The sequence below is a fragment of the Gambusia affinis genome, linkage group LG01 (genome assembly GCF_019740435.1).
Source record: "Gambusia affinis linkage group LG01, SWU_Gaff_1.0, whole genome shotgun sequence".
Classification (NCBI taxonomy): domain Eukaryota; kingdom Metazoa; phylum Chordata; class Actinopteri; order Cyprinodontiformes; family Poeciliidae; genus Gambusia; species Gambusia affinis.
The window spans coordinates 35345698-35365757 of NC_057868.1; the positions used below are offsets into that span (position 1 = coordinate 35345698).

General features: G+C 35.3%; 2 protein-coding genes across 4 annotated transcripts in view; both read right to left on the reverse strand.

Moving 5' to 3' along the window:
- Nucleotides 1-372: 372 nt before the first annotated feature.
- sypb (synaptophysin b) lies at nt 373-17180 on the reverse strand. Its single transcript, XM_044140734.1, has 7 exons — nt 16994-17180; nt 15814-15879; nt 10781-11027; nt 7597-7793; nt 3551-3742; nt 3366-3471; nt 373-2182 (listed from the first exon to the last, which is right to left on the reverse strand). Exons 1-7 carry the CDS (start codon nt 17009-17011, stop codon nt 1908-1910), a joined length of 1101 nt encoding a protein of 366 aa, XP_043996669.1. The 5' UTR covers nt 17012-17180; the 3' UTR covers nt 373-1907.
- Nucleotides 17181-19222: 2042 nt separating this feature from the next.
- The window catches only part of cacna1fa (calcium channel, voltage-dependent, L type, alpha 1F subunit a), a 41830-nt gene continuing 40992 nt past the window's right edge, over nt 19223-20060 (reverse strand). For all 3 annotated transcript variants that reach the window (XM_044107489.1, XM_044099462.1, XM_044111031.1), the window contains one exon: nt 19223-19871. In XM_044107489.1, coding sequence (XP_043963424.1) covers nt 19668-19871 — 204 coding nt within the window. In that variant the 3' untranslated portion in view covers nt 19223-19667. The remainder of the gene's footprint in view (nt 19872-20060) is intronic.

Below are 20060 nucleotides of genomic sequence, written 5' to 3' on the forward strand. Positions count from 1 at the left end.
TGGCTTGCGCCATAGCAACATCCGGTTGTTAATCACGTGACTCGGAAGAACTTTTTCTATTGCAGTTTTGTGAAATAAACCAGTTTCGATACGGCCAAAAATGCCAATAATCCTTGGGCCAAAACGTTTCATCGACAAAAGAAAATTTTTATTTCAAATTGTTGTTTTCAATTAAGCAAATTTATTTTTCAAATGTTAAATTGCGCAATTATATGGTGAACGTAGCTTTTGCCCTACCAGGGGCGGATCTACACGGGAGGTGAAAGGGGGCAACTACCATCCTGTATTCATATTAAACATAACAAAAATTACATCAAATAAGTGGAAATAAAAATGTCTCAACAGTCATCCAGAGACAATAAACACAATTAATTCTTCAACAGAATAATTTCAAGTTTATTTCATTTAGTTTCACATGAATCCCATATAATAAGAATACGGCAAAACTTTGGAGAGTCTTGGATATTTTTTCCGACTTATCATCATCATAAATACTAATATGAATACATCATACACAATAAAACACAGCACTATTCGAGGGCTTAGAGAGTATCACAAGACATCATTCACCACTAACGACAGACTATATTTCATTTCAGCATATTTATAAGAGCTACAGTGGAAGAGAAAGAAAGACAGAACAGGAGAGAAAGCAAGTAGCTTCTGGATCTAAGAACCCTGATTTAAAAATAAAAAAAGGAGAGAGAGAGAGCAAGAATTTACAATAACTAAAGACGCACTGGAGTTGAACTACAGCTGTTTCTGTTGAGAGCTGTGGAAGCTAAATACCAATAAAACACATCTGCTATGGTTTGGCAAACATGCTGCTTGGAGATCCGTACGGAGGATGGGCAGCCGCAGCCGTACAGGTGTGTTTGCATCTGGATACAAGCAACCGTTGCAGCACTTTGTGCTTTCAGTAGATTATGACAGAGCTGCTGTAATAATCAGTGTTGTGTACCAAACATCGGGTTCGCTGTGTAGTCTAGCTTTGTTTGTTTGCCTAGGATTATTGATGGAATGTCGGAGTAGGATGCATGCACTAAACCGGCTTTCCAATCGGAAGAGGAGGAGAGTCGAGGGCGGGATGAAGACGGCGCGTCGTGTGTGGCACGACAATGATTTTTAGAATCTAATAAGCACTCGTTCACTTTTTATTCTGTGTTGAAGTGATGCAAGTGTGACAAAAACACCATAAAAAACAAAAAAACAAACACACGCAACTCTGGACTTTCCGAATCACAAAGAAGGCGATCGAGAAAAGGACGAGATTTTTTTTTTCTTTTTTTGACAAAATAAAATAAATGCCATCCAAACAAACACACAGAAACTCTTACTACACCATCTGATTTCACAATTTCCATACTGACAACACAGCAAATATGAGACGCCAAAGGTCATTTTCTTCTCCGTGTGGACTTGTGATTTGCAGATGCCAGGATTGACAATAATCAGTGCACAACCAGAAAGCATCCACTTGTGATATTAGATGGTTGAAAAATATATAAAAACCTACTTTCATCACTGACATTACCACTGTCACTCACTTCTCTATAGATAGATATCTTTGTTTTTAGTCATTATTTGCAGCCTTCGCCCAGATTTCTATTTTTTAAATCATTAATTTAAAGCAAATGTTCAGATTTAAATGCGACTGTGAATCCGGACAGTAAAGATTTAAACTATGAGAGCTCCTAAACAGAACCAAAATAAATGCAATTGAATAACTCTGTGCTCAACATTTGTTGTATAACAACTAATATAGAGTGCACAATTATTCAACCGTGTACATATAATCATATATATATTTATATATCAGCAAGTCGATATTTACACAGCACAGACAAATACATTCTCTCAAGTTAAATATAACTACAATTTTTTTCCCCCCTCGTAAATTTTCTCCGTTACAACAAGGTTCCCCTTACGATTGTTTTGGTATTTGTGTTCAAGTTTTTCTCGTATACCCAAACAGACAATCCTCTGTTGTCTTTTACAGTTAAATACATCACGTGAATAATCAGCATTGTTACAGCAAACAGAAGAAATCCCAGATCCCTTATGGTAAGAGTGCGGCCTCCCCTCCCGCCGCCTGCCGACTCACAGACACACAAACAGACACACAGAAGATGTGGAGACGCAGGTGGTGGTCGAGAAACGCTCCAACGATGACCAGATCGCCCTGAAGAAACAGGATGCATCAATCAATCAATCACTTGATCAATCAATCAATCAATCAAGTTTATCTGTACGGCAAATTTCAGCAAAAAGGGTTTCAAAGATGCTTTACATCGCCGGTGTCCAAAGTGCGGCACGTGGGCCATTTGTGGCCCTGCGATTAATTATGTGGGGCCCCTTACTGCACAAATTTAGCCATCAAACAGTTTTTGTAATTTTTGTAGGATGAGATTTTCAGTGACAAGTTTATATCTTCTTAAACAGAAAGTATTAAGCACAACACAAAGAATTCATTATTATTATTATTATTATTATTATTATTATTATTATTATTATTATTATTATTATTATTATTATTATGTTGTTGTTGTTGTTGTTGTTAGTTGTGCCACAAACATCTGTCATGTTTTTACTCAAAAACAGATTTTGATTCTCACCTATCCGTTCCTTTTTTTCAGACATTAACTCGGAGGAGATCGATCTTTTCACAGATTGTTTGATTACAAACTGACAGTTTTAACAATTATGAAAAATACATTTATTATAAAAGTTACAAACTGCAGCTTTTAGGCCAACTTACTGAATTTGAGACATTTCAGCAGATCTCAGTAGTAGCAGGTTACATTTACTTGAGTAACTTTTTTTGAAAAAAAAAAAATATATATATACTTTTAGGAGTATTTTACTTTTTCCTCTTATTTGAGTAATTTTATTATAAAGTATTTCTACTTTTACTTGAGTAAAATTTCTGAATTTTCTCCACACTGAATGAAAAACAAACAAGTTTTAACCAGAAATCCACCAGACAGACACACACCTGCAGTTTTTGTTAAAATTTCACACTGAAAAAAAATGATTTGGATATATTTATTTTTTCCTGATTTTGTTATTTTTTGTTATTAGTTATATCAATTATTGTCATTTTGGTCCTTAAAACACCAAAATGTCCATTTAACTTTATAATTTGGTCCGTCTGATTATGTAATTTGTAAATATTAAATGATTGATAATTTGGTCAGTTACCTGAATAGACTTTTACCAAATATTTTTTTTCTTTACTTGAGTAAAAATATGTTCAAGTAGTGCTACTCTTACTTAAGTACAATTTGTGGATATTCTACTGACCTGTGTAATTTAGTTACATTAATTGAAGACTTTCTGGGGATGCGTGTGACTGGTGAACTCACCATCCTGCAGCTGTTTAGATGGGAAGACCGCAGCCATCCAGCCGGTCTCTTTGAAGACGAACCACAGGTTTCCCACCCATAGGATCAGATTGATGAAACCAAAAGCCTGGACGGAGACCAATGTTGATCGTTAGCGTGGATAATGTCACAGTGGTTCTTTATGCAGCTCAGAATCGGGAACTCACCACAGAGGTGTTGAGCCCGGAGACTTTGGGGTCGTAGACCTCTTTGCAGAGGTTTTCCTGATCTTCGCAGGCCGGGATGAGAGTGATGACCCTCTCTGGATCGGTGGCTGTCTTCACGTCTGACAGGCCTTTAGCCCAAGCACATGATGAGACCAGCCACATGAAGGCAAACACTGCCGTCACAACAAAGTCCTAGAACCAGAAACACAATCAAATCCATTTTTGAAACCAACATCATGATATCAGGAAAGCATGATATCATGCTAAATCATCCTGCCACAAATTTGTCACAATTTTTTTTTGCTAAATCAATAATTTTGTTTGGCTACTTTAGGAATATTTACAACATTTTTTTCTTCATTAAACGCCTATTACATATTGAAGAAAAAGTATGAGAATAAAGCAACAATCAGACAAGTTGGACGTGCAAATATTTTTATTCTTTAGGTTATTTTAACACCTGATAGTCTGATTGGGGACTAAAGTTGGACTTTATTTCCCAGCGTGATGAGCAAGTTTGGTGATTTTGGTGAAGCCATTTTCTTCCGCACTGCCAAATGAAACAAACTAACTGAAACCAACCTTGTTTACTTCTCTATATTTATGCAGCACCTACTGAAAAACAACAAAAATTGAATTTGCGTTCACATTTCCCCAAGTGAACCAGACTTTCAATAAAAACACACCAGAGTTTGATTAAAGCGGACTAAACACGGCTTACAGAATCTGAGTAGCTTGATTTGGGTTTCTTGCTGCATTGATCATGAATTGTTCATGATTGATGAACAATTCATCAATCATGAATTATTCATGATTGATGAACAATTCATCAATCATGAATTGATCGATGAATTGTTCAATTGTTACTTATCAGGTAAGGTTGACCCAGCAGAATAGCAGAAGTAAGGAATACTGCCATCTGCAGGTGGCAGTTAGCATCACTCTCACCATTGCTTTTGACCATTTTTGTGGAAAATTTGCAATAAACCCATAGCTATGATTTAATTGGATTTAACACTTATGTCCTATTTTCAAAATACGTTGAATTTTCTGACTGACATGACAAAAGGCATGCACTGCAAAAACAAAATTATACCAATTATTTTTGGTCTACAGCTTTTTAGTGCAGATATATTAGAGAATATAAGACAAAAATAATACAATAATTTACAATCACTTTTCATCAAAATTTTGCAGCTTGTTTTTACTCAATAACTACTTGCTATAAATGAAATAATCTGCCAGAGGAACTAGTACTTTTTCATCAATATCAAGGAATTATTTACTTATAAAAGCTCATATTTCTTTCTGAAACGTTACTTGCAAGTTAGTTTTGTCTTATTTCAACTGTATGAAGATATTTTGCACAAGAAACTAGACCAAAGATGCTTGATGTAAGTTCAAGGGGGTGCAAATACCTCTGCAGAACACATACTTATACAGTAGAAAAACATTTTTTTTTACCAATTGTTCTTGGTCTAGCTGTTGGTGAAAATACCTTAGTACACTTGAAATAAGACAAAACTAACTTACAAGTAACTTTTTATCAGACTATAGCTTGTTTTAAGTCAGTACTTCCTTAATATTGATGAAAAAGTTCCAGTTCAACAGGCACATTATGTAACATTTACAGTGGAAAAATGTTTTGTTATAAGTGAAATAATCTCCTAGCAAAACTAGAACTTTGGAAAATCAATATTAAGAAATTATTGATTCAAACAGGTTCATAGATGTCGCTGTTTTCTCTTATAATATTAATAATTGTTGCTGTGTGCAATGCTTTTGGTTCCTGCCTGCAGCATCCTCCAGTCCCTCTGAGCTGTTAATAAATTCACACCAAGTGTAAATCAATGCGCCGTTGTTAACAGCCAACACAGCACAGATTGTCCCTGTTGCCATGGTTATTGGTGAACGTTTTAATTTCTGCATAGCTGTTTTGTTTTTGTTATTTAATTGCCTAGTTATGTTCCTCCTGAAAGTTGTCCGTTGCTACAGTACGATCAGTCCCGTCCAATAAACGGTACGAACAGATGCACACTCTCTCACCTACAGCAGATTAGAGGAGCCAGACTATTTTTACCACTGCAGAACCCTCCCGGTTCTGCAGGCCAGATCCGATTGGAGGGACAATCCAGCTATTAATCTGGCTGAGGTGCTTCACCATCTGTCACCGGATACTCAGCTACTCAGCTACAAGCTAGGAAAACACCCTCAATATCCACGCTGCGTCTCTGAGCTAACACGCGACACGTCACTTCCTTCTTGTCGCCATGGTAACGTCTGTTTTCCACAGGCGTTAATAAACGGCGACAACAATATTATCGGTAATCGTTTAGCTCATATAACCAGGAGGTTTGTTTCCTCAGATTTTAGGTTTTTGGACGATATTCAGTTTTTGCAACATCGGGACTTTTTTCACCAATGTGATCCGCCGATTTGAATAAAGTCAGCTCCCCCAAGGCCGCCATCTTGTTTGACAAACGTTTTTAACAGCTTCCGTTTATTTGGACTTTTAATGATATGACGGCCATTTTAGACAGAAAAATTAGTGAATTTCTGTTAAAACGAACAAATAAATAAATAAATCCGATTTTTTTATATACTAATCATAACAAACATAGATTTATAATTGGAAAATCTATAAACCTGAGCTTGAAAATCTTTTAGAAAAAAACTCAGAAATTTTGAGATTAATCACAGAATTTTTCTAGAAAAAACAAGGAAACTTCTGATCTTGAAAAGCCAACAATTGGCTTGAAAAACTCAGAAATGTCGAGACTAATCTCAGACATTGACTAGAAAATACTTGGGCATTTCTGAGATTCAAAAGTTTAACATTTTTGACTTTTTAAAAATGTTTTGAGTTTGAATCTTTATGTTTTTGCACTAAGCAGAACATAAATCCTAAATTCATAATTGAATGTATTCTAATGTTTTATCCCTGTTAGAATGATTGAAACAGGAAATGTATCCTTTTTTATATTTAAAAAACTGAATTTCATACTTTGAGTAAAATATTAGTATCAACCTTATATGTAAATTGGCGGTAAAGACTGTTTTTAATGTTTTGTTTTTTCTTACCAACATGCAGATGAAGAATAAGGTGAAATATGGCTGCAGCGGTGGTTTAATTCAGTATTTACAGCAGTAGTCTGCTTGTAGTGAGCTATTCTAAAAATAAAAACTACACCTCTCAGTCGGTTTAATGTATTAATTTCATCAAACCTGGAGTATTTACAACCCAGGTTTCAGTTTTCATAGATATCTTATTTCATTATTTCATCAACAGATCAGAGAATTTCACAAACAAGAAGCTGCATTATGGGGTTTGTTTGCTAACTTATTTAATTTTTATTTCCTAACAAAAACAGATAGATAGATGTATCTATCTATCTATCTATCTATCTATCTCTCTCTCTCTCTCTATATATATATATATATATATATATAGATATATAGATAGATATACATATACATATATTTATATTATATATATATATATATATATGTATATATTTGTTTTCCTTGTTTTCTTTTGGTTAAAAAAATAAAAGTCATTGTTTCAATAGTCCTTGGTTAGAATATTTAATAAGATTTTGTGTGAAAATAAACACTTACCAAATATTTTTGTATAGTTTCTAGTGCAAATATCTTCAAAATAAGACAAAATTAACTTGCAAGTAACTTTTCAGCATAAAATGTTAGTATTCTTGAATATCAATAGAAAGTACCAGTTCCACTGGAAGATTGTTTTACTTATAACAAAACAGTGAAATAATCTCCCATCTGAACTAATACTATTTACTTAAACAGCTACTGCATCTTGCTGAAAAGTTACTTTAAGTCAGTTTTGCCTTTTAGATAGTTGGACTAGAAACTACACAAAAATACTTGGTATGATTTTGTATTTTTGCAGCAAATCACCATAAAAACTAATTATTTCATCGTCCAAACCAAATATGGACCAGTCAGTCCTGCTAAATTGGGAGCTACAAGAACAGAAACTGGATGTAAATGGGAGGCTCCATAGCGTAACAGCAGAGCACCATCAACCCTCCGTCTGTGTGGTGGTTCAGTAAGTACTGGGCGGTCAAAGTAACGATGCCACACAGCCAGCGCCATGGTAACGCAGCTAGCAGGAAGCAAGCTGGTTTCTGCTCCTCCTGCTTTGCTAGAGGCTCGTCATCTCCTCTGTGTCTCCTCTGAGGTGTTTGGGTTTTTAGGTGGCCCTGTCCATTTTGATCTAGCGTTTAGAGAGAGAAAAGCAATCCTTGACTTAAACAATAATGTAAATATTTTAAACGGTGATCAAAAAGTTACTTAAACTTGTAATTATTTTGGTTTTAATCCATGTTTTGTCTTGAGGCTCAGTGCATATTGGTTTAATCAACCCATAGCATGTTGTTCCTAACCAATAGACACAACACTGCAAAACATAAAATCTAACACAAAAATGTTTTATGTGTTAGAAATTTAGTATACATATATTTACATATATTTATATATATCTAGTGTATTTATTTAGTATACGTTATCTTATGTTTACAGTATTTGATGTGTGAAGTTGTTGTGTTGTTCTGTCAGTTTTCAGTTCCTGCCTTGCAGTTGCAGGAACTGAACTCAACCGTCAGCTTGTATGTGCTGCGTTCCTGCACTCATGAAAACAGAAGAAATAACTGCTATGTAAATGACTTGAGATAACAGAATAAGCTGTGTAACTAGGGACGGTCCCTAAGGAAATAAAAACAGAGGGGACGGCAGAACTTGCTTTAGGGCGGTCAGGAGATTGTAACTGAAGCAAGTTCTGTCCGACCTCATTGCTAGTAAATCTAAGCTATCTTGTCTTTCTCCTTTTTGTGTGGTGTTTAAATGTTTTAGGTTGTCTGAACCTGACGTTATGTCTAGTTTCTAGCGCCATCTTTGTTTCTGCATCAACAGCTCCTATTAAGTATGACCAGTGTCGCCCTCTGCTGGATGGCGACCAAACTACAACACTAAAAAAAGGCTTAAACCAGGGGTGTCAAACTCATTTCTGTTTTGGGCCAAATCCAGATCATGAATGCTCTTAAAGGGCCGGTTCTTCCAGAATGTATTGATAAAACCTGTTCACAAATTGTTAAAATACCAATGAATCCTCAAAATTAAATATTATTATTGAACATCTTTTCAGTCCCACCAGCATTTTATGATTCTTTTGTGATTTTTTGCAATAAAAATTAAAATGTTTGTGGTATTAATTACTTGCTGTATGGATCATGGATTATAATCTGACATTAATCAAGGCTGTTAAGCAGCTGTTTAGTACAAGTAAGAAAGTTTTTGACAATTTTTGAGAAAAATTTCCAATAAAATCCCAATTATATATCAGCACAAAAAAAGTGTGGGGATTTGTTGATGGAAATTTGTGATAATTCTCAATAAACTGGAGGGACTGATTGATCTAATTTGGCAGTAAACAGATAAAAACTGCATTGATTTGATTGATAACATAACATTTAATCACACTTAGTGTTTAGTCCAGAATCTAGAGAGCCAGATTGGGCCTTGAGTTTGACACATGTGGCTTAAGCAGATGTTTTATGTTTTTGGAATTAATTTTAATGTAACAAACAATTAAATGACAATTAATAACAAGTAGATCAATTGTTGCCTGCAAAATGTAAAACCTCTGAATTTCTTAAGGGATTTTATTTGTTATTTCATGGATGCTCCTTGTTGATTTAACTCCTATGAAAGAAGCAGGTGTACAAATAAAGCACCTCACACTTTTTTTATTCCATCCTTTACCTCCTTTAAAACATTTTTATATCGGATAATTTGCACTTCATATAGGAGATAAACAGAAAACAAGCCCTGGAGTAATAACCAAATGAAGCATCTGTACAGAAAACACCTAATGAGCTGCAATAAAATAAACACCTTTTATGACACGTTACGGATTAACCCAGAGTGAATGAGGCTGTTACTTTGTGTTCTCGGCCTTTTAATGTTTGCTGAGAATGAGTCAGAGCGTGAATTTAAATTCAGACCAAACCCAACGCAGCAGAGTGTTGCTGCAGCAGGAGAGGAGGGGAAAAAAGGGCTAAATCTGAGCTGCGTTTGGTAACTCTGTCTTCTAACAACCAACACACCTTTCTTAGGTTTCACCCTGCATTATATTAGACACAAACAGGGGAAAGTACAGAAGGTCAAAAGTCACGCAGTATCATACGCTACCAAAACACAAAATCTTATCAAGCATTTTTGTCTAGTTTCTACTTCAAATATCTTAGTTCATTTGAAATAAGACAAAACTAACATACAAGTAGATTTTCTTCAGGATAGAGGAGCTTGTTTTCAGGAAATATTTTCTTAATATTGGAGAAAAAGTTCCAGTTCACTGGATTATTTAACTTATAACATGGAAAAAATGTTTTATTATCTGTGAAATAATCTGTCAACAGAACTACAACTTTTTCTTCTTTGCTTTATCAAAACAGTGTCTAATCAGGATATTATTGAAGAGATAAAAACAACAGATATCTTAAGAAATAAATTTTTTAATTTAAAATACAAAATGTGGCTCTTGAAGGCTCTCAGCTGTTTCCTGCCAACAGCCATCAACATTTACAACAACCCTTTGAATTTATATGAGCTGCAACTCCATTCAATTTTCCTTTGGGGTCAATAAAGTTTTTTTGAATTTGAATTTGGAAGTGAACTTGACGATTCTGGAGAAATGCAGAAACACAAAATCTCACCAAGTATTTTTGTTCTAGTTTCTCCTACAAATATCTTAGTAAACTTGAAATAAGACAAATTAACTGAAAAGTAACTTTTCCAAAAGTAAATGACTAAAATTGTTGAAAATGTGTTAGTTCAATTGGAAGATAAATGAACTTATAACATGGAAATAATATCTAGTTATGAGTTAAATAATCTGCTAATGGGACTAGTACATTTTTTATCAATATTAAGAAATTATTGGACTTAAACAAGCTCCTATATCTTGCTAAAAAGTTACTTGTAAGTTAGTTTTGTCTTATTTATTGTGAACTAAGATATTTGTATCAGAAACCAGAACAGAAATACTTGGTAAGCTGCACAGATCTATTCCTTGCTGCTCTGCTTTCACTGGATTCAGTTCAAGAATCTGGATAAATATTACCCAGGTTTGGCTCCTCTTCCCCCTCTCCTAAAAATAAATAAACAAATGAATGAATAAATCCCTGCCTTGCTTATGATACATGCCCATAATGATGCAGAACGAGCAGGCGCTCTGGCAGCCTTTCCTCCAGCCTGACGCTGAGGCACGCAGACCCTCTCTGACAGATGATTCATGCATCACCCTGGCCTCCAGAGCGAGGAAGCTGATTGGTTGGTTGGCTCGCAGTGACCCAGGGAGACAGCGATGAGGTGCTGGCACACTCACATAGCTCCAGGGAAGGACTACAGAGTCATGCAGCACACTCATGCCTCTGACTGCTGTGCTGCAAATCTACAGAGGCTGTAACAGCGCGGAGCTGTGTCAACACCGTAATGTTTGCATTATGGCTCCTCTCAGGCCTGGGCTCCTACTTCCTCCAAAATCATCAAAATACTGTAACGGTGACCTGCTATGCTTCCTAGGCGATACAAAACATGTTCACTACAGTTTTCTGCTGAAAATCATCACCAGATAATGAGATTTTAATCTATTTGAGCTCCTTTCAGATTGAGCTGTTTTAGGGGCTCTGTCTCTTTAAATCCAAAAAAAGCTCCTGCTGGCCACGCCCCCTAACTCAACGATGGGAAAATGGCTGCAAACAGATGCACAATAACATAATCATACATGTTTGAAAAGCAAAAGTGAAACCTCCTGCACAACCAAGAACACAGCAAATACACAAAATCTTACCAAGTAACTTTGGTTTAGTTTTTAGTGGAAAAATCTTAGTTCTCTAAATAAAACAAACTAACCTTAAAGTAGCTTTTCAGCAAGATACAGAGGCTTGTTTTAAGTAAATATTTAATTAATGTTGTTGTATTGTCATATAAATTAACTTATAACATGGGAAAATTTATTCTTATTCGCAAAATAATCTGCCAATAGAACAAGAACTTTAAAAAAAATCAATATTAAGGAATTATTGACTTAAAACAAGCTCTTCTATCTTTCTGAAAAGTTACTTGTAAGTTAGTTTGTTGTATGTGAAGTTTACTGAGATATTTGCACTAAAAACTAAGCCAAAATTCCAGCAGCCATTGTACAGCACATACAGCAGTAAAACCAGCTGAACATATGTGTTGGAGCTCTGGTTGGGTTGCTAGGTAACGGCGCAGCGCACATCGAACGTGACTCAACAATCGGGAGGTTTTTGGATTTCCAGGCACCAAAGATCATCTGGGTGGTTGTTTACGTACTTTGGATGTTTTTAGACGCAGCTGAGACCCAAATGGACGTACAAAAACATAGAAAATGTGAATTTTACATCACAGGTTCCCTTTAAGGAGCAGGAAGTTTTTGAAACAACTCATTTTCCACATGTCAAAAAAACGTTAATCTATTGCCAATAAAACAGTTGGGTTATGTTGATTTTACTGTTTGGACTGTTTTTAGAGGCAGTAGAAACTCAAATGGAAGAACAAAAACATACAAAATGTGAATTTTACATAATAGGTCACGTTTAAATTTCAGCTCATACTGAAAGAAACCCCAAGGTCACCTTCTTAGTTTATTAACTTATTCCTGAAAACGAATTGACATCAGAGCAGCTGAAGTGTTCAAGCAGCCGTGGAGGTAAATGTGGGTCGGATAAACGTCTCTCCTCCTTCCTAAACTCTCCCAGCAGAAGCTGAAGCTAAACTGGAGCAGCTCCAACGTCAACCCTGCAGCATCGTCTCTGCTGCTGACGGAGGACAAACACTTTGGATGACATTACGCTTTATAACAACAATAACTGCTTACCTGAACTGAAGATGCTGCTCTTTATGTTTATTTTTGCATGTATGTTGAAATACATGATGCACAACTCTGAATAATTTAATCAACAGCATTCAGTTTCCTTTTGGGATCAATAAAATATTTTTGAGTTTGAATGTTTTGGCTGTCTGTAATGCAAAACTGCAATTTCTTAAGTACAATGTTGATGTTAAGCTATTTAGTAATCAGTTATTCTATATCACTCTGATGATTAATTGGATAAAAATAAAATAAAATTTATTTTTACCAAAATTGTTGGTTAAATTTCTTAGATATTTGTTTCATCTTTAATTAGTTACTTTTTAATCCACTGTAACTGCTTGTTTTTTAGGTTTTTTTTAGGTTTTACCTTTGCACCGCTTTGATATTTCAAGATATAGAAGGCATTATAAATAAAATATATTAATAATATTATTTTTCTTTTTTTAACTGTCGCATTTTGCTGATTTCTCATTTAACCATTAAGCTCATTTTATACAATGTTAGATATAAATAAAAACTACAAATGAACGAAAAATGTAATTTCACATTTGGTAGATTTGTTTGAAAGAAGAATGCTTTTATAAGAAAATAAAAAAATATGTTGATTAATTTTGGATTAACTGCTTAATAATTTGATAGCAAATTCGGACCAGGTGAAGCTAAAGCTTAGGTTCTTTTTAAACACAAAATGTATATTTTTGTACAGTTTTGACCTAACTGCTTATTTGTTTTCCTTTATTAAGTTGGTAAAATGTATTTAAACGTCTGTTCAGGGCAGCAGATAGATAAAAAGTGTTGAAGTGTCTTTGGAGGAAGATTAAACTGTGATTTTATCCCTCAGTGGGACGGGATTGTGTTCGTGTAACAGTGACACACATTCCTGCTGGAGTCTTCTGCAGAAAAACATCAAAACACGACAGACTCCTCACAAACCCACCGGAGCAAAAGAGAAAAACGAAAAACCCAGAGAAAGTGAAGGTTCAAACGCAGTGCAGAGCCATTAACTTTCTGCACATTTCACGTCTGTCGTTCGGCTTGAGGCGTCGCGCAGATTCTTCATCTGTGTTACAAACCGCGCTATAAATAGTAAAGATGCGCCAGGAAATGGGATGGTGACCTGAATCTGAACAGCTGACCTCCCCTCATCTGTGATTGGCCGGTCAGAAACTAAAAAATCACAATATTTTTCAGCTCACAACCAATTAACACTCTTCAGTGTAAACGCTGTTAATGAGCTAAGACTCATGGTTGACTACTTTTAGTCTCAACGAGACGGTTAAGACTAACGCAGTTCTTCAGGAATATTTATTAAACTTTAACAAAGTTCTTCTGTTTTATTCTTTTGACGAATTTAATTCTGTCTAGATTAAAATATGTTTGGAAAATCTTCTACAGTGAACAGGCACATAGAAACAGTAATTGTGCTAATTTATATTTTTGGTTGCAGAGAATAGTTTAAAAGGTCAACTCTGTGGTCATTTTGTTTTTGAAATCGTTAATAAAATGTGTAACGTAGACTGCTCTCTCTCGCTCACAAGCTGCAATCACAAAACAGATCTTACCATTTTCAGGTACCTGAATTAATTAGTTAAAAATTATTTAAAAATATTTACTTGATGTAGCAAAAACTGTCTAAACCAAGGCTGCTCAAACTAGGGGTGGGGGGCCATTTGAGGCCCCTGGATAGATTTTGTGCGGCCCTGTCCAATTACAAAAAGTAAATAAATTAGAAAAACACTAAATTAATTAAAATCTACTTACATAAATGTTAGCTGCAACACAAAGTGATAATCAATTTTACGCTCTAATCTGCTTTTTGCTGTAAAACTTGTTGAAGTGTTTTTAATTGAAGACTGACCCGAATTTATTTTGTTGTGACCAAACATAATTTTGTTAGTTTTTTAAAAAAATAAAAACGTCTCGACCAAGTTTTGTTTCATTCACATTCTGTAGAAGATTATGTTAATTTCTGATTAAATTGTTTTTTGACAGTATATTACAAAATAATGACTAAAACTATTACATTTTGAGGAGAAAATAATGGATTGTATTTGGTCAGTGAATATATATTAAACATTGATGAATGCATTGTGTTTTGGAAACATTGATGGATCTAATTAAGTTCAAATATATTACTTCAGTTGAACTAGATAACATTTATACTCAGTTAGGGATAATGTTTAACTTTCACTTTCACAGAAAAAAAATATTTATTGAATGGAAAACTTGTTCAAAGTTTAATTGAGTTTATCTAACGTGTCAGTTTTATGAGTGTGTGTCATTATTCTGGTCATAATATAAACAACTGATGATCATTCATGACAAAAAGCCTTATGAAGTCAAAAGCTGACAGTAAATTTTGGCTTTTTCCTCTGAAATATGAATCAGGAAATAAAATATGATAAGTAATATTTCGGTTTTCTATTTTCGGGTTTTGTTGACGCCTGGAGGATATTAGCTTGTTATATAAGAGCAGCTGACTGACAGGTGACATTGGAGAGCAGTAAACATGTTCCTAAAATATAATTACATTTATTTTACTGTTAGCATTTCAATGTGAAGAAAATTTCAGAATAATTTATTCAGAAAGAAGAAAATGGAGTTTGGGTTGAAGAAATACCAGATCTCAAATCGGTGCTTTTTAGTGTGTGAATATCGTTGTTTATTTGCAGGGAAACTATCAATAAACTATTTTGTTTATTGTGCTGCTAAAGCAGAGCCGGCCCAAGGAATATGAAAGTTAAGAGGCGACATCACCAGAAGATCCCCAACAAGACCAAGCTAACAGAATAAAATACATACATATATTTAAAATAATGCCGAACGAAACAAACTTAATGACATGGAGAAACAATTTCTATATTACTTTTTACAGTTACACAAATAGTGGACAGATGTCAAACTTGTTAACTTGTTTACTGTAAATAATAAATTCTAATCATAATTCCTTGTATTGTTATTTTGCAAGAAAGAAAGCACAACAAAACCTAAAAAATAGCAACTCTGAAAGGCAAGTCAAAAATAAATATAATATTAAATCACAATAAATCTCAAAAATATGGTATAAACACAAATACAACAGGAATGTTAAGGAAAAAAATAATTGTATTCATTTTTAGTTTGCTAATTCTTTAAGGTTAAAATCAACAGCCATAAAAACACCAGTATGATGCAAGCTAATTACAAATTATGATAGAAATGATAAAGAATCTGGTGTTGGCATGTTGGTGTGGGAGTGGGGGGTCTCCAAGAGAAAATTTGCTAGTAGGGCCCCAGAAAAGCTTTGTCCGGCCCTGTGACAAACATGATCTCTGCTAAATGAATGAGGAACAAAACTTACCCACTGTAGTACTTTTATAAATCCCAGTGGTTGCTTGACTACTGTGAACTGCCCTTGGGCCACCAGCTGTCAACATAACAAACAACAATAAGTTGCAGCAGATTCTTTATAATATTTTTTAAGCGCAAAGTTGTAATGAAGACGCTTTTCTAGAGTAGAGAAAAACACATTAGCTGTCACGTCTTTGTGACGTTATGAAATGGTGCGTGAGTGAAGTAGAGAAAGAGCTGCTGCCAGTATTACAATTAGACAAAGCTGATTAAATGTTGCTCTCCTGCAGCATCCTGTGGCAGCCATTTTTATTTATCCTTTTTTACTTATTTATGAGGGGAAATCGTCTTAAATTTGGCGCAAGGAGAGGGTATTTGTGCGCAGGTGGATGCGACAACGCAGTCAGAAGGTGTGCATCAGTAAATGGCCGCACATCGAGTAGCTCTCTCTCTCTTTCTTTTTTTTTCCGAGGTTGTTTTGTTTTCTAGGCATCCTAATGAAACAGGTGACAAAATGTGCTCTCAGATCAGCCTGACAGCTCAATGAGCGCCTGGTTTTCCAGAGCAAACATGAAGGGCTTTATTTAAACCGCTCGGCTGTTTAGAGAGCTGCGGGAGATCTTCCTCCTCCTCCTCCTCCTCCTCCTCCTCCTCCTCCTCCTCCTCCTCCTCCTCCTCCTCGTCTTCCTCCTCCTCCTTCACCTCCTCCCCTATATGTTGGGCCTGTGTACTGCCCAGAAAATTAATCACATTCCGCTTTTGTTATCTTAGCAACAGCGGCCTAATTGAAACAGGAGCAATCTGAATCAATTATCCGAGTCTCTCTAGAGAGATCGGTCAGTATCATCTCCTTCCTGAGCTAAATGTCCCTGCTGCGGCTCTCTGGACATCCTGCACAAGCGGGCCGCTTAGTCTGCAGCATCACTAGCTGAAAAAAAAATCCAACGAATAATGTCTACACGAACTGGATTATTATTAATATTATTATTATTATTATTTATCGATGTTGCTGAATAAATATTTAAAATCCAAATGCTTGTCAGGACTGCATCAAAATGTCCAACAAGAACGGAGCAAATCTGAATTGTAAATATTAATATGTCATCCCGCGACGCGCTCTATGCATTAACATTAACTGAAGAGCAAACGTAAACAGGAAGAGTAATAGAAATAGGAAGATAATTTCCTACCTGGTTCGCAACATCCATCTTGGCCGCTTACTCGCTGATAAGAGGATCAGAAGGGCGGAGGGAGGGAGGCGGCCCAGCCGGAAGAGCTCGGATGGGGGGAGGCGCTCCGGAGGAACAGCCGGGCTGCATCACGAGCTGGGATTTACGAAGCAAGAGGAAGAGTTGACGCCGCATTGGCCTCGCTGTAGACGCCATACGTCAGCACGTTTGCCATGCTGTGAGTGGCATGTTCTGCTTGGAGTTGGATACAAATAGACGCATTACCTTCTTCTGAAATATACAGAGCTGGGTAGTAACTAGTTACATTTACTCAGTTACATTTACTTGAGTAACTTTTATGAAAAAATGCACTTAGAGCAGTATGTTTACGACTATGCTGTAATTTTATTATGAAGTATTGCTAACTTACTCATGGGTGAAAAGTAGTTTTAAATACTTGCTGGTGTTCTGACTACACCTGTTTACTTTCACCCCTGGAGTTACATTTCTGGATTTTAGACAAACATGTTTTAACCAATAATTCACCAGACAAACCGATTGGTTCTTCTTAAAGTTTCAGAAGCTTAATATTGAAAGAAACTGATATTAATTTTTTTGGCCCTGATTTTGCTATTTTTTGTTACTTATTGTCATTTTCATCCTTAAAATATCAAACTTTCCACTTAACTATATATTTTTGGTCTGTTTGATTGTGTAATTTTTAAATATTAAATGATTGATAATTTGATCAGTTACTCAAGTAAACTTTTTACCAAATACTTTTTTTACTCTCAGTGGAGTAATGACTTAGATACGTTTTACTTTTAATTGAGTAAATATATTGAGAATGTGCCATTCTTATTAATGTGTAATCTTTAGGAAATACATTGAGAAAGATCACTCATTTAAACCAGGGTCCAAGTTTAAGTAGAGCACAAAAGAACCCTGAAGGTTTTATATTGGTATATTTAGCTTATTATTTTCATTACTCGTTAACTCACATATTTTATTTTTATTTTCATTCTTTTTGTTAAAATTTTAAAATCATTTGAAGAGAACTGTCAAAACAATTGAGTTGCCACTCACAATATGGCGTCGTCGTTGGCGTAACGTCCACACGCTCATGACGCTTCATGCGTCTTTACCACCAAGCGTATTGACGTCAGAAGGAGCCGCTGCACTTGGAGTAGAAAGGAGCGGCACCGTCTGTCCAATCAGAGCTCAGCTTTGTTACACGGGAGAGCAGATTGCCTGGAGGGGATTGGGACGAAGAAAGGAGCGCATGGAGACTGTTCATGGTTAAGTTCATGCTTAAACAGACACAAGGAGCAGCGTAGAGCGGAAATGAGAAAAAGAAGAAGTCCAGTGAGACATTATGATGCAGCAAGGTCACTTGGCAAGAGCTGTGCAAGTAAAAACAAAATATGTTGGCAAAATTCACCTTAAATTGAAGATAGTTCAGTTATACCAGCCTAGAAAACCCTCCCCCATATATTTCGTTGAACTGACTCTACCTTCTTTAGGACTATTTCCACAAAATTACATTTGTTTACATCTAGACACGTTTTCAACAAAAAGAGAAGCAAGAAAATGGAAATTGCAATTTTGTGAATTGTAAAAAGTGAATTGTTTATTTTAAAAATAAAGCTCAAATAAATACAATTAATAAGGAGACTAAATAAATCAAATTAATTTTCATTCAATAACAAGAACAAATTGTTATAATCTAGGATCTGTTCAATGTTTTGCAACCTCCCCCCCAAAAAAAAACAAACAAACAAACAAACAAACAAACATAAATAAACCAGATATTTACATGTAATATTTAAAAAGACATAACCATTTTTTCTTACTGTCTGACAATAATTCTGACTAAACTTTGCATTTTAAATGTCTGTGAGGGTTACCAAAAATATGTTTCCTTATTAAAAACCAGATAAAACAGTTCTTTCTTTTTTGTGGGTATTTCCACCTTGCAAATTCTAAGGAAATTACAGAAATGTAAAATATGGCCATATGAGTGCAACAATATTCTGCTGCAGACATATGCAGCCTATTGTTTGGCATGCTTCATCTCTTTGAAGGGGGAAGTGAAACCCAGCTGTCGTCCATCTGCCAGTCTATTAATCACTGATTGCATATTTCACTGGTTATAATTCAAACTGGAATCCTCACACTAGTCAAAGAGAAAAATAAATAAATGAATGAATGACGAGTTGTTTGAGAAAACATATTTTATTTGCTTAGAATGTAAAGCGATCCAGATGAACACTCACAATAATAAAGAAATACACCACAGACTTTTTTTAAACACAATTTTCAATGCTGCATCTTAGAGGATATTAAGTTTAATTTAATGTAGTTTCTCTAAAACAGATAATGCATTGAAATATTATCTGAATTACAGATGCTTTTTTAAATTTTCTGTTATAATGACTTAAAAGCAAAAGTTTGACTTTATATTGCACTGTTGTGTAAATATAAAAACTTCCTGAGCCTCATCTGTGTGCATGTTTTGGCATTCACAAACAAAAGTATTTCATATCCAACAGGATGTTTAAAAACTACAAAAACCACCTCTCACACACATTATTTGCTTTAAATAACTGACATATAAACTGACATAACACACTCTTATAAAATATTGGCTCAAGACTTCATGTTCTTACTGTTTTTCTTTTTGGCTTTGCTGATCTCAGTAAGAAATCACGCAGTTCATTTCGTCGGCTAGTTCGTCCTCGAACCGGGATAGGTGACTGGCTCCCCGCGCTATCAGGTCAGCAGCCGCGCTCTCCATTTCGTCCAGGCTCATGTGACACGCTTCGGCAATTTCCCTCTTGGCAAAGTTCACAAATTTTGGATCCCTGGCGTACATGCCGAGGCCCTCGGAGATCAAGATCTGTTGTTGGGAGAGTCGGAGAAATTAATATGTTGTCAACGTGCTCATGTAGTGGTTACAAAACTATTTCAGATAAATAAAAAAGTTAAAAGAAAATTTGCATTAAGCAAAATTATATTGTTTCGCACTAGTACGGTAGTCTGTGATTACAGATCTAGTGATCTATGATCGATTACTTTGGTCTTGCGG

What these genes read in the sequence shown, in the direction of transcription:
- sypb (XM_044140734.1), bottom strand. An exon ending in TTATAAAAGTACTACAGTGG is followed by an intron (nt 11,028 to 15,813) that starts GTAAGTTTTGTT and finishes CAGCCTCTGTAG; the next exon opens with ATTTGCAGCACAGCAGTCAG. An exon ending in ACACAGACGGAGGGTTGATG is followed by an intron (nt 3,743 to 7,596) that starts GTGCTCTGCTGT and finishes TTCTGGTTCTAG; the next exon opens with GACTTTGTTGTGACGGCAGT.